This window comes from Astatotilapia calliptera, chromosome 20 (assembly GCF_964374335.1).
Source record: "Astatotilapia calliptera chromosome 20, fAstCal68.1, whole genome shotgun sequence".
Classification (NCBI taxonomy): domain Eukaryota; kingdom Metazoa; phylum Chordata; class Actinopteri; order Cichliformes; family Cichlidae; genus Astatotilapia; species Astatotilapia calliptera.
The window spans coordinates 10,024,015-10,037,654 of record NC_137441.1 but is presented as its reverse complement, the minus strand read 5'-3'; the positions used below and the strand labels follow the sequence as shown (position 1 = coordinate 10,037,654).

At 39.3% G+C, this 13,640-nt stretch overlaps 2 protein-coding genes across 2 annotated transcripts in view; one reads left to right on the top strand and one right to left on the bottom strand.

Annotated features, from left to right (window-relative positions):
- Nucleotides 1-8,066, top strand: part of camta1a (calmodulin binding transcription activator 1a) — a 289,743-nt gene extending 281,677 nt beyond the window's left edge. Inside the window, exons 20-23 of the mRNA XM_080294705.1 lie at nucleotides 141-340; nucleotides 676-750; nucleotides 1,113-1,143; nucleotides 2,875-8,066. Of these exons, the coding sequence (XP_080150831.1) occupies nucleotides 141-340; nucleotides 676-750; nucleotides 1,113-1,143; nucleotides 2,875-2,907 (339 nt within the window). The 3' untranslated portion in view covers nucleotides 2,908-8,066. The remainder of the gene's footprint in view (nucleotides 1-140; nucleotides 341-675; nucleotides 751-1,112; nucleotides 1,144-2,874) is intronic.
- Nucleotides 8,067-8,156: 90 nt separating this feature from the next.
- LOC145422844 (urotensin-2-like) lies at nucleotides 8,157-9,998 on the bottom strand. Its single transcript, XM_080294706.1, has 4 exons — nucleotides 9,843-9,998; nucleotides 9,376-9,486; nucleotides 8,726-8,769; nucleotides 8,157-8,631 (listed from the first exon to the last, which is right to left on the bottom strand). The coding sequence occupies exons 1-4, from the start codon at nucleotides 9,946-9,948 to the stop codon at nucleotides 8,518-8,520; spliced, it is 375 nt and encodes a 124-aa protein (XP_080150832.1). The 5' UTR covers nucleotides 9,949-9,998; the 3' UTR covers nucleotides 8,157-8,517.
- Nucleotides 9,999-13,640: the final 3,642 nt, after the last annotated feature.

Genomic DNA, 13,640 nt, shown 5'->3' with positions numbered 1-13,640 from the left:
ACATGGATAGCCTTGAAGGTAAAATGTTCTCATTGCCATCAGCTGATGTAATCGCCACACTTGTTGGTTGTGTTCTTCCACAGTGTGAAGCCATAGCACTGTTCGTCAGCAGTAACGTATTGCTTTGTTCATGTCGGCAGTATGCACTTTATAAGAAGATGACGCAGGCCGCCATCCTTATCCAGAGTAAATTCCGCAGCTACCACGAACAGAAGAAGTTCCAGCAGAGCAAGAGGGCTGCCGTGCTCATTCAGCAATACTACCGCAGCTACAAGGAGTTTGGCAGGCTGAAGCCACACCACCGCGGGGCTGCTGCTGCTCTGGTGCAGCACAAACTAAGGTAGACGTTCATCCACGTACTGAATTAACTGAATCACTCGAATCTATTCATTCTGAAGCTGAGACATTATATTAATGAAGCGACCGCTTTGTTAAACTACATTATACAAAATGATGTTCTTGATTTATTGGACTTGACTTTGTGAAAATACCCTTTTAATGAGAGAAGTCTAAGCACTTTGGAGATGACTCATAGTCATTTTCAGTTTATTAATTGTAGTGTGTTTTAAATGGGCACCTTTTAGAGTTTCAGTGAAAGATAAAAGTTAAACTATGGCTCTGCAAAAGATGCTTTTCCGGACAGTGAGACGCTGTTGTCTGTCTGGTGTTTCATAGAAGTAGTCTGCTCACAAAGAGGCAGGATCAGGCTGCCAGGAAGATTATGAGGTTCCTACGACGTTGTCGCCACAGGTAGGCTCTGTCACTGTCTCAAACACACGATAACATACTCATTTATACATAGGCTAGATAGAGTTCACTGTCAGATTTACTGCAGCGGTTGGCCTAAAAGATTAATATCTCATTGAGATGATCAGTTAGTCATTGTAGAAATTGCTGCCATGTTTTCATCCATCTCTAGATTATTTTTTTTAACTCTGTGTAATGATTTTATTTTTGTGGAAAATAAATGGGTAGTTAGAAATGTCCCCAACACCTAAGCTCCACCTCCCTTCCCCTCACTATACCTGGCCCCCACCCGTTCTCGCCCCCTCCTTCACAGTACCTACTGTGTGCTAATAGCTGTCTGGTATTGTTTTGCTGTTTATGCCAAGCCCCTTGATGGACCATAGACTGTTCAAGCGGGTGAGTGCAGCCTCAGCAACTCAGTTCGTGCCTCTCTTTCTCTCTCTCTCTCTCTCTCTCTCTCGCTTTCTCTCCTTCTCGCTGTTTATTCCGTATGCCTCTTTCTCTCTTACTTCCTGTTATGTCTCACTCTTTAATAATACAATTATCTCCTCCTGAGGTCTCAGCATTCGCATTCTCTCCCTCCTTTCCTCGCCCATTTTCTCTTTTGCTCTTTCTCTCCCACCACCTTACCCACCCTTCCTCATTATCCATCACTATTGCTTGATGCCTGCTTGCATGAAGGCTGCCGACTGGAGCCACAGGTGGACTGAGAAGCTCAGATTTAGAGCAGAACATATCAAACTAACAACTTGCTTATGAATGACAAAATCACAGAAACACTTAACAGATACTACTTTGACTCTCTTTATCTCTGTCTTTCTCTCCTTGGAAATTACTTTTTGTTTATGTTTTTTTTCTTTTCAGCTTTTTGTGGTTATGCAGTTTGAGAGAACAGGAGGCTTTTTCTCAACCATCTTTTATTCTGCTGCATGACAAGTGGTGACAACTATGGGCCTTGCTTTTATACCTTTAGGCATGCTATGGGCCTGGTGTTTCTCAAGTAGCTGTCTGTCTGGCTGGCTGACTGTGTGCAATGTTTCTAGCCACTCGACAGACCGCGAGGGGATTTAACCCCTCTCTAACTTCTGTTTACTAAAACTGTGTGAAGCTGTGTTATGCCCACTGAATCATCAAGACAAACCAATAAATAAGCCAATAGTGTACTAAAAGATTCACCTAAATGGGGAAATGGTGCAAATATTGTATGCATAACTTAACCTCTGATTCTGAGACATTAAGATTACATGTGTTTACTCTTTTTTGGATTAGTTGTATGTTGTTCAAAACTAGGTTACCATGCTTTTAGAGCAGATTAGATTGTTAATGTTACCACCTGTTATTGCAAGTGTGTCCTCTGTACTGTGATATAGGTTTGAAGCCGTTACAGAAAACAAAAAACCCCCACACATATAATATAAAATAGTTTATTTCTAACACCAGGACAACAACACAAAGCTTTAATGGATCCATACCTCCAGGCAGTATACCAGCTCAGCATGACAAGATCCACCACTGCATCTAATCATGCAGCATCACAGTCTGCTTCTCTTCAATACATACATGTTGTAGTATTGGTCTTCTCAGAGCTAGTCTAAATCCATTACAAAGTGGTGGTTGTTTACCATAAAGTTAGCCTTTACGGTAAAGCTAATTGTTGTAACAGGCACTACTTGACTGATAATGAATCAGTCCTTTGTGGAAAGTTTAACTTTGTTTAATCTGCTATTGTTCATAAAATCTAGTGTAATAATGCATGGATTTTAGGCATAATGATACTGAGCAATAATTCTATCTGTCAGAATACCACATACTGGTAGATTAGCTGAGAAAAACTGTAATTATTATTAACAATATTGTGATAATACTGTTTATGTATCTGTATTTATTTTGTCACATTTAATCCCACTTCTAAATATTTTGTTTTTACTAGTAATGACTCTGTAATTATGCTATAACAGTTCCTTTTGTTCATTACAAAGTGAAAGCATTCTGACCAGCATTTCCTTTCACAGATGGGCTGTACTTCCTACTACTGGGCTGGTTTGATATTTTTATGTGTATGTGACTTAGTAAACTCAAATCATGGCTGTTGCATTCATGGACACTTTGTTTTTTTCTGTGTTCCAGGGTGAAAGAATTGAAAAGGGCCAGGGAACATGAGACCCCTCAGAAGAGCTCCCTTGCGATGTGACATCACTCTCCTGACTCCTCTTTTCTTTTTTGTTTGTACCCGAGACATTTTACAAGAGAAACTGAGAGAAAAAAAAAAAAAGAAACACCACCAATGCAAGCACTGCAATTATTACTACTACTGCAGTGTTACTGGTTCAACTGCGATTACATATACAACAGCATTTTTTTCACATATCTATTCTTTCCACTGACTTGATTTTGGTTGGAGAGTGGCAACTTCTACAGGATTATAAACTAAAAGGGTAGGGGTGGGGGTGCAGAACATTAGCTTCTTGGCATTTTTTGCACTTTTTCATGGATTGCTTTGTCTTTTTTTGAATATGAAGAGGATTTGGACAGTGAAGGAAGCAAACGCGGGACAAGAGGTGTAAACTGTGGCTGCTGCAGAAGATCTCAGAGGACAGAGAGACCATGCCGAAATACTCTGAGCTCTAATTGTATTTCATAATTTTTTAAGTGACCAAACAATTCATTTGAAGAAGGGATTTTTTTTTACCAACTATATTAATAACCCACACGCCCACTTCTATCCACTGCTGTAGATTAATATTCAGCTTAGCCCAACAATTCCTCCTGTCCCACTGTGCTCTACCCCACCAGTCTACCCACACAGGTGGAGCTACAAATGAATGTAGTTGGGGGCTTACCATACTGAAGCAGATGGGGGATCAAATATTTGTTTTAAGATTTCTTTAAAAAAACAACAACTATGCTTTATCATATATATATTGTCACTTTATTACTTGAATTGTTCCACACTGTCCAATGTATTTCTTCCATCATGTCCAATGTATTGGTGATCTGTATCTTCAGGCTATATGTTGTTAAATCCTACCAGGAAAAAAATGCATGACTTCTTGGCAAGAAAAGTCTTTGCTTGTGTGCTTTGGTCTAGTCTTTCAGCCTATCCTCTGGTTTTGGTTTTGTTTCCACTCTATTGGTCCACATATCTGTACTCTTCTCTATGAATTCCAACATTTCATTGATGAAGCTATCCCTGTATTGTCTGATTTCTTTGTATTTCATTTTGGTTTGCCTTGTTGGTTTGATTGCTTCTTCGAAACCTACAAAGTGGAAAAAAACCTGGCTTATTTTGTGTTGTAATGGTTATGGTCATGCAGGTTATTACTGTTTTTTTGAAGTGAACTTCAGAGCCTGTGAAGGTTTTTGAGGGGAAGATCACATACATTGCCTTGACGTCTTAGAGATTCTTTGAGGGGTCCCTAAGCTTGTCCCAAAATAGGGGTTTGACAAATCCATATTTTTGACAATTGAGCGATTTCTGTATATAAAGAAGGCTGAAAGTACGTAGGGATTAAAAAAAAAACATGTACCCAAGGGGGATTGTATTTTAGAAATATATTATTTTATTCATTAAAATGGGTCAAAAACAGGTAAGAGACAAAAACAGAATATTTGTATAGTTTCGTTTGAATGCCTAAGAAGTATGGTTGTATTGTTTGTATATAGTGTAAATACCTGGGATAAAAATGAGCTATGTGCATGAAAAGTATGAACAGAGTCAAAAGGGAAAAAAACAACAAAAGCAGTAGTGGCTATGCTCTGTAAAATTAAAACTATTTCACTATTAGAGTATTTTATTTTATTTTGATTGTTCTTGAGAAGAACATTTTGCTAAAGCATGATATTATTGCAATATGAAAAAATAAAAAATACTGTATTTAGTGTTAGGAGAAGTCTTCAAAATTATCTTAAAACAAGTATGGTTGTGTTTATTTTATTTTATTTTCATTTCTTTCTTTTGGGCTACCAAGAACCTTTTGCCAATGGTGCCAAGGTATGTGAATGCTATATAGCTTAAGAAGAAAATTAAGTTAATTTTTGCAGAACAGATAATCATCCAGTGAAATACACACTAGCACTGAAGATCATCACATCAAAACTGGCAGAGGATCGCAAAAACGTTAAGGTACACAGTTTGCAAAGAAAGTCATATTCGTGCTGAAAGAATTTAAGTCTGTCACGCGTGCACCATTTCTACAGATAAATAGAGCATTTATCAATCACCGAACACACCGTAACAAAGTTGAGTTACTTTTTTTGTTGTCATTGCAAATGGAATGTGCTGATTTCTCATTGCTGAGGTATTATCTGATCTTTAAGATTGTTAAATGGCAGCCTTGCCCGTGGTGGACATATAAAACAATTCACATTGTTACTCTGTCCCTGAAAAAGATGGGAGTAAACATGCAAACTTTAATTTACAATGTGCTGCATCGACCGACACTTGGAGAATTCAGAGTTGTTCCTCGTAGTCGAGTAGTGACGGGTGTTTCTCTGTACGGTGTTTCGGTTAAAAGCACTGGATCAAGGCTGCCAGAGTCTAAATGTATATGTTGTATTCCATGTCAGAAAAACGCGTTTAGTTAAAAACCACATGTAGCATTATGTCCATGACCACATTTCTTTGCCAAGCAGCTGAAAACAAGTTTGCAAAATGAACTGTGCCAGCAGTCAAAGGTGCTAAAATGATTCTAAACAGAAGGATGGCACTGAAAGTAGTCACTGTCCTCACTACAGAGTCCAAACAACTGCAGAAACTAAAGTGCAAACCAGTGCACTAGTGCCATTTGTAATTATGAAAGATAAGATGCATTTTGTGCATCGGGTTATTTATAAAATGACAGTATAGCAGAGAAAATGTAATTGGGATGGAGGAACAATTTGAGAGATAACAACAGTAAAGCTGCTGGTTCAGAGGTGCCTGTTGGCTGCTGTTTAATCCCTATTATATATTACCACCATAAAGTCTATCCTGTATCCAAGTATTGATACGTGATTATTCAGCCAAGTGCCACTGGAAAACTTGAGTTTTGTTTAGTGAACTGTTGTCATGTTTGTTAAATTATAATTAAGCCAAATGTGTATTTTTCCAATTTATTTACTTGAGTCACTGTTTTTTTAATTGTTTGTTTTTTGCTGTTGTTTTTCCAGTCACCTGATATGTAAACGTAATTTCCAGAGTGTTTATGTAGGAAGTGCCTATATTCATATCCTAAAAACAGTAATCCAGTTTCAGAATACTTGCATTGTATCTGAGGTTGATGTGAGAGAACGCGGTCACCCACAGACAGTGCTCTATCTTCCACATAAATACACACGATCGCCACTGTTATACCATTCCACTCACCAAAGCCACAATTATATGCCTGCACACAACACTTATAATACAGCACTCAAGCTTGTCAACATGCTAGCTTTTTTCTTTCTTTGTTTTTGTCTTCTTTTCCATTTTTTGTTGGAACAGCTTGTTAAAAACCACATTTAGAAATGCCACTACTGGAGTTTGTTGCCTTGCATTCATCCTCTAGTCTGTGGTTAGAATGCGTAGCCAATGCAATGTTGCGGCAAAAAGGAGAAGGATTTATTATGCTTGCATGGGTAAAATAGTTAACTGGGTGACAGAAGTGCACCTAAAGCATGCTTATTTTCCTAGAATCGGTAGTCAGATAGACTTGTTAAAGGACTTACTGTTCTGTAAAGCAATGAACATTGGTTTGAGGTGTCACAGAACTCAGAAAGACAGAGGGCATGTGACTGAAGGGCAAACCTACTAATTGAGCCAGTGATCAATACTCAGTAGCTACTGATGATTTCATGGCAAAGCATGAGGACGGGATTGTTTTTAGACAAGCTCTAACTTTTTGTTTTGTTTTTGTTTTTTAAAATCCTTTTTAATCAGTAGATTCCCAACTTCAAATAAGACAAAAGGACAAGGGTAGAGACATTGTGACAGTATATATAGCAACTAAGTGACACACGGTACACACAAACACACGCACAAGACACCGCACAGCACACATGCTGACATGTCAGGTGTCAATTTCACTTGTACATTGAGTGGTGAAGGCAGCATTGTTATTATTTATTTATTTTTACCCAGACTGAGGGACTGGTTCACCTCCCTTCTGTATTTTACTCAGGGTGCCAAAACGGGGAGGAGGAAACAGAGCAGGACATGTGATTCACAGCAAGAGAAGCTGAAATTCAAAACCCCTTCTAGCAGACAAACAGGTTCAACAGTGCAAGAGTGAAATCTTTAACACGGCTTGCTGTAGTGTATGAACAGTTTCCTCAAAATAACCTCAGTACACACAGTACTAGAGCCCTGAAATGATGGTTGTTTATGTATATGTCTTTAAGATAAATGATTTGACGCTTTTTCGTAGAAAGCTGTCATATTATTGTGTAACTTTGGCCACTTCTTTAGGCCTTTATAATTCATTTAGGTGACAGTGTAGAGGGTATTTATGATTAAGAGTGTAGCTGTATGAAAAGCTTAAATCTTGTTTTTACTGCCATTTGTGAATGGGACGGCAGGTTAGCTGACAGTATTACTAATTTCGAGATGTTCTGTGAATTGACCTGAGAATCTGCCTTTCCTCCTCTTCTTTTTCCGAAGCACCCCAACCAGAGAAAGGTAGGCACATCAGGACAACAGAACACAAACAGATTTACAGTATATTCCACTTGTTGACACAGAGCAATAAAGAACTATTTTGTGGAGACCTTATAGACCTAGCAAAGTTTAAAATGATTGGACACATGTAGTCGACTTACTCTTATGCAAATGCCAGTATTGCAAGACAAGCATTCAGTAGTTTATGGACAGCAATTATATGGCACCCTTTACCGAACTGCACGTTTTCATCAATTCCAAACTGAGAAGAAAAAAAAAAGGCCCTGCTTTGATAGAAAGCCATGGGTCCTCGACACTTTGCATGTGAACTAGTGTTAGATCTATTTTCCTCTCCTCTATAGCTGTCTTTCTCTCTGTCTTTCCCTGTTATGTGACCCAATTTTTCTCCGCTCCCAACCCCTATCTTTAAAAGTTTCATGTCCTCTTGGTTCTCCTAATGTGTTTTGCTTTCCTCCTTTTTCTCCCCTTCTCTTGTTTGTAAGTTTTATTTTTGTAATTGTGCATGTACAAGCGTCACTGACTCGATGGATATGTTAAAAAAAAAAAAAAAAAAGAGATTTCAGCTGCTGAAGCCATGCAAAACGTTTTGAATTGCCCTTAAAATATGGAAGATGTTTTCTGAATGCTTTATATTCTTTCTGCTGTAAAATAATAAAAAAAGGAAAAAATGAAGAAAACTCGAGAACCAACTTTGCAAAGTCTTTTTGTTTCCTTTTTCTTAATTTACGGAAGGCATAGTGGGTTCACCTTTTACCAAGAAAAGACAAATACATGATTTATTTACAATATTTTTTTATTTCTGTTCAACGAACAGTGCTATATAATCTTTGACTTTCACGTCTAAAAGAAATTTAGCCATACATTGGACAACCAATGACTTTATATGTGGATTTCACAGTTCTAACTAAACCCTAATAAATCATCTTAAAGCCTCTTAGCAATATGTTTCAATCACAGATGGGGCATTTTGTGTATGTCTGTATGCGCGTGTGAGGGTGTGCGACTGCACATGCGCTTTATGCATGTGAGGTATTTCTTATTTATTTTGGCTGCATGTGCCAGTGTGAGTGTAAGATGTTTGATTTTTTTTTTCTTTCAGTGCAAGCCCTGCCTCGTGCCTGTTTTCAGTCACTGTTTTAGACACAGTACTTCCAGAAACACTCTGAATTCCCTCCTCTCTTCCTGAACTGTTTCCGGATGCCCAGCGCATGGCTGAAAGGATTTAGGAGACTTTGTTTCTCCAACAGGACCTGAAAGACAAGATAAAGCGATTTAGTGAATTAGTCACAGGGTGTTGCTCACATTACTTTGATGTTTTAGGAATAGCATTCACTGAAAACCTACCTCTCTTTTGAGCCCCCTAGGAAGCAGACCTGTTGTTCTGACACCTGAGAGAAAAGGAAACATGGTAAACATATGCTGATAGCTTAGCTGTGTGTCTGGGAATGTCAGTAGAGTTCATTTAAAACAGATGTACTGTACTTTTTCTACTCTTATGATGATGGTTGCTAACATTAGACACGGCCATGGTTTGTATGTGCTATGTAAGTTTAGGCCCTGTGTGCTCATTGTCAGACTATTTTTTCTGCTCTTAGATCTGCATGATGTGAAAAAAGGGGATCTCATAAAAGTACATAGATATGTTCATTTGGTTATCTCAGGCACTCGTCTCTGTTTGAAAGGGGCAGCGACTCAGAAGAAAGTGGGCCTAAATGAGGAAGAGGAGTTAAAGTTGGGGGGTTTTCAGGCAGTAGATAAATGAAGGGGCTGTACCAAGTGTAAGATTTTTAAACTGTAACTAATGCAAAGCTACTCTAGCAGAACACAGCATATGAAGTATATGAAGCTCAAAATGTGCAAATGAGCTTTAAAAGTAAGTAGTGCTCTAGTAAGCATATTACTATGTAACTGTGTATGAATCCACATCTAAAGCACACTCTTTTCTGCAAAATTAAGTCATGTAAAGTCACGTTTGGTCAATGCACGTTTCTTACCATCTCTGTTGATCTCATCAGATATTAGAGTGGAATATCTAGGGCCTGTACCGTCCTGCTCAGAGAGAGGCAGGTCATCCAGACTGCTGATTCCTCGGTCCTCCGCTGATACTGAGGAGAACCAAACAAGCCCACACAGTTGGTAGGAACACCATTGAGAGGTACGGATTCGTGCTGTGAACATTTTGTAATCTAATTCTCACTGGTAATCACAATAAAGCATTCGAAATAATTGAACAAAAACTCAATCTCCTCTCTGATGGCAGAACTTTGGCATGTGAACTTTGGCAGAGCAATCATTGTTCAACACTGCAGCTCTAAAGTAATTACTTCAAGGCCCCAGAACATGACTAGCTTGCCATTAATCGTTGCAAATTATGTTTTATTACTAAAAATGCTAATCAAGGGACTGACACAGGGAATTACTTTGTATAACAGCTATAATAAAGATATTACTTTCCACTCACCAGGTCCTGGATACGGCATCTCAGCAGATTCTGTAATGGGGTGGGCCAGCAGTGGGCTTGAGGCCACAAGCACAAAGGCCCAGGAGAGAAGATGGTTACACTTCATCAGTGCTGATGGAAGTGGCTCTGATTTGCACAGAGGGTGAAAAGGAGAAATCTACGTGCTCTGCTGATCCTAACGGTGTTATATAGTTGAAGCTGTAGCCTAACCCCTTCCCACCCACTTCCTGCATGATGCACAGCAGACACAGACCTTTTCTTGCTGCTACGGACGACAACATCATCCAGAGTCGCACTCTTGTGATAAATCAACAGGTGACTTATAGTCTCAATAAAAAAAAGATGTGAGTTGGCCCATTCTTCAAGGGCATAGTCATATTTTACCTGCTCTTAAGGTTGATTGAATGTTTTTTTACTGACTTTGTAAAAGGTATCGAGGCAGGTGTTTAAGATGTCACGTCAGTGTAATCCCACGAGGGAGCAGATGGAGAAACAGGGCAGACAAATGACTAATATTTTTATACTACTAGTTCATTAAACTCTTGGACCATTTGAATCCTCTGGCTGTATCTCTGCAAACAAAGCCCAGCAAACCCCTAATAAATCTGTAATTATTTAGAGAGGTGGAGTGGACATGTTAAAATGTTGAGGGCCATGTTGTCTATAAGCCGTCTGACATTTTAAGACAACAAGAAAATGCTTCCATGGACCACTGAATCAGACTGATTGATGCATTTTATTTAGAAGCCTGGCGGTTTTAAGCTTTTATATCTGTGCTTTCACGTCTTAGTCATGCAGTAAAACGAAACTTTATGAGTACACCAAGCATCACTGCTCAGCCTAACAGAGGCTTGGCTATTGAGTATGAGATGGGTGATGGGAGGGGGGAGTTATTTACAAAGTCATATTTTGCACCTCTCTGTGTAATTTGTATATTTATTAGATGTATGACATCAGCGTTCAGTCCCTGATAATGAGAGCCAATGAAGCAACAGTGACATTTTATTTTATGCTTTGCATGCCAGACACTCCATTAGGTGTTGCTATATATCATGAAATGCAATGAAAATTTATATTCTGAATTAGTCGAGGCCAGTGTGCCAATTCCAAGTTATTTCAGCATCTATAATAGACTATGGCTCCCCCAAACTTGATGTTTTTCCTACTCTATGCAGTCCTTTTGACAATTTAATCAAGAATTTCCTCCAGGCATCGGTGTTTTTGGGAAAACATTTTTAATTGCATTTTATAATAGCATTTTTAATGCAGTGTCGCCTGATCGCCATATTCACGAAATCTTTGAATGATATTATGTACTGTAGATGGTGAGATATTCAAAATCTTTCCAACTTTACATTGAGGAACATTACTCTCAAAGTTTTCCACAATTTTTAGATGCAGTTTTTGTTTTTCGCAGATTGGTGAACTTCTGCCCATCTTTACTTCCCAGATACTCTCCCTCTTTAAGATGCTCTTTTTATGTCTATTCATGTTACTGACCTGTTTCCAGTTCAGAATGTTTGTCCAGTTGCTTCTTTTTAATACCACTGACCTTTTCAGCCTTTTTTTAGCCTTCTTCCAACTTTTTTCAGACATGTTGTGGCCATCAATTGCAAAATGAGCTATAAAATTTTCATAAATCAGTAAAATGTGTCTGTTTACACATTTTTATGTTCTGGTGTGAATAAAATATGAATTTATAAGATGTGCAAAAGTGATCTTTGGTTTATTCACATTTTACACAGCATCACAACTTTTGGAAATTGAGATTGTACTAAAGTTTATTTGAAGCATGTATAAGATTTTATCTGGCTGAATTAGACAACTGAAATTTCTCAGTAAATCACATGATAGGGTTGGGCTGGTTTCTCTGTGGGTTCACCCGAAACCTTGGCTGATTGTGACCCACACCCGTTTTCACACCTTGGCTCTCGTGATTAGGTAGAGGATCAACAGGGGGTCGACAACCCTCCCATGCGGCTTAAAATCTGGGAAAAAAGACTCAAACTCTTTCATGGCATGCATTTTTAATTTCTCTTTGTTATTTGGGCTGATTGGGCAAAATTTTGTATTGTGCTCTAGACAACCCAAAATGTGATGTCTACACACCAGGTCCTAGGAGGTTAAAGAAGTCCAGACGCTTTTCTTTCCAAGCTCCTTAGACTACGATGACCTGGATGACTGAGAACCTTTAAGATAAGATAAGAGATAAGATAAGATAAAACTTTATTAATCCCTCGGGTGGGTTCCTCTGGGAAATTCGGTTTCCAAAAGCACAGCACCGACAGAAGTTACAGTTACAGAATATTATATATATATACACACACACACACATATATAAATACAGAGACATATATAAATAAAATATATGAAGGGGATAAATAGAATAAATAGGAATAAAAATAAAAATACAAGTGAATTGCACATTTCAAGTATTTAGGTCTATTGCACCATTGACTATTAACAAAAGTATTGCACAAAAGCTATTGCACAGTGAGGTGAAGAGGCACTACAGCTTAGTTGTTCCCCCCTCCTTTGTCCACCTGTTCCCCCCCCCCCTCCAGAGAGGAGTTAAACAGTCTGATGGCGTGTGGGACAAAGGAGTTTTTAAGTCTGTTAGTTCTTGTCTTGGGGAGAAGCAACCTGTCACTGAACAGACTCTTCTGGTTGTTAATGGCCGTGTGCAGAGGATGCCCAGCATTGTCCATAATGTCCAGCAGTTTTTTTTAGTGTCCTTTTCTCTGCCACTGTCACCAGAGTGTCCAGCTTCATGCCGACCACAGAGCCAGCCTTCCTGATCAGTTTCTCCAGCCTGCATGAGTCCTTCTTTGCTGTGCTGCTCCCCCAGCACACCACAGCTTAGAAAAGTACTCCAGCAACCACTGACTGGTAAAACATCCTCAGGAGCTTCCTGCAGATGTTAAAAGACCTCAGCCTCCTGAGGAAGTACAGTCGGCTTTGGGCTTTTTTATACAGGTGCTCTGTGTTGCATGACCAGTCCAGTTTATTGTCCACCCACAGCCCGAGGTACTTGTACTTGTTGACCACCTCCACCTCCTCCCCCTCTGTCTGAACCGGCAGTGGACCTTCTCTGGACCTCCCGAAGTCCACAATCAGTTCCTTAGTCTTTGAGGTGTTGAGTTGCAGGTGGTTTGTGTGACTCCATGCGACAAAGTTCCTCACCAGACTTCTGTACTCCTCTTCCTGATCATCCCAGATACACCCCATGATGGCTGTGTCATCTGCAAACTTCTGAATGTGGCATAATTCAGAGTTGTAGCAGAAGTCAGAGGTGTACAGGGTGAAGAGAAGAGGGGACAGCACAGTTCCCTGTGGTGCTCCTGTGCTGCTGACCACAGTGTCAGACGTGATGTCCTTCAGCCTGACAGACACAACTGAAAGTTCCATCTCTCCATCTCAGCTCCATAATAAAATACTGAGCAGGAAAACACAAAGAAGGAATTTCATATTTGGACATTGTTAGGTGTGGTATAACAAGGCCATTCATAGTCTTGGCGATGCATACAGAGAAAGAGGCTCGTAGACACAAGTGACGCCTTTTATTTCATGGTATGGGAATAGCCTCGGGTGACTACTTTTCATGCACCACACAAAGTCTAGAAAGATGCTTTTCGCTGGCTTAACACCTGCTAAAAATGTGGTCACCACCAGGTGGAAACGCCATGTGCTAGTTGAATTGAATGAGACCCCCTCCAGCCCAATCTCTTTCTCTCCATCTGTTTATTTCTTTGATACTCTCAAGTTGAATTCTTCTTCTTCTTGATCTGATTCCCATGC

Excerpts from the sequence above, each read along its gene's own strand:
- LOC145422844 (XM_080294706.1), bottom strand. The coding sequence starts at position 9,948 with ATGAAGTGTAACCATCTTCTCTCCTGGGCCTTTGTGCTTGTGGCCTCA. Across the intron at positions 9,487-9,842 it reads GATGCCGTATCCAGGACCTG|TATCAGCGGAGGACCGAGGA; the intron begins GTGAGTGGAAAG and ends GGTTCTCCTCAG. Across the intron at positions 8,632-8,725 it reads CTAGGGGGCTCAAAAGAGAG|GTCCTGTTGGAGAAACAAAG; the intron begins GTAGGTTTTCAG and ends CTTGTCTTTCAG.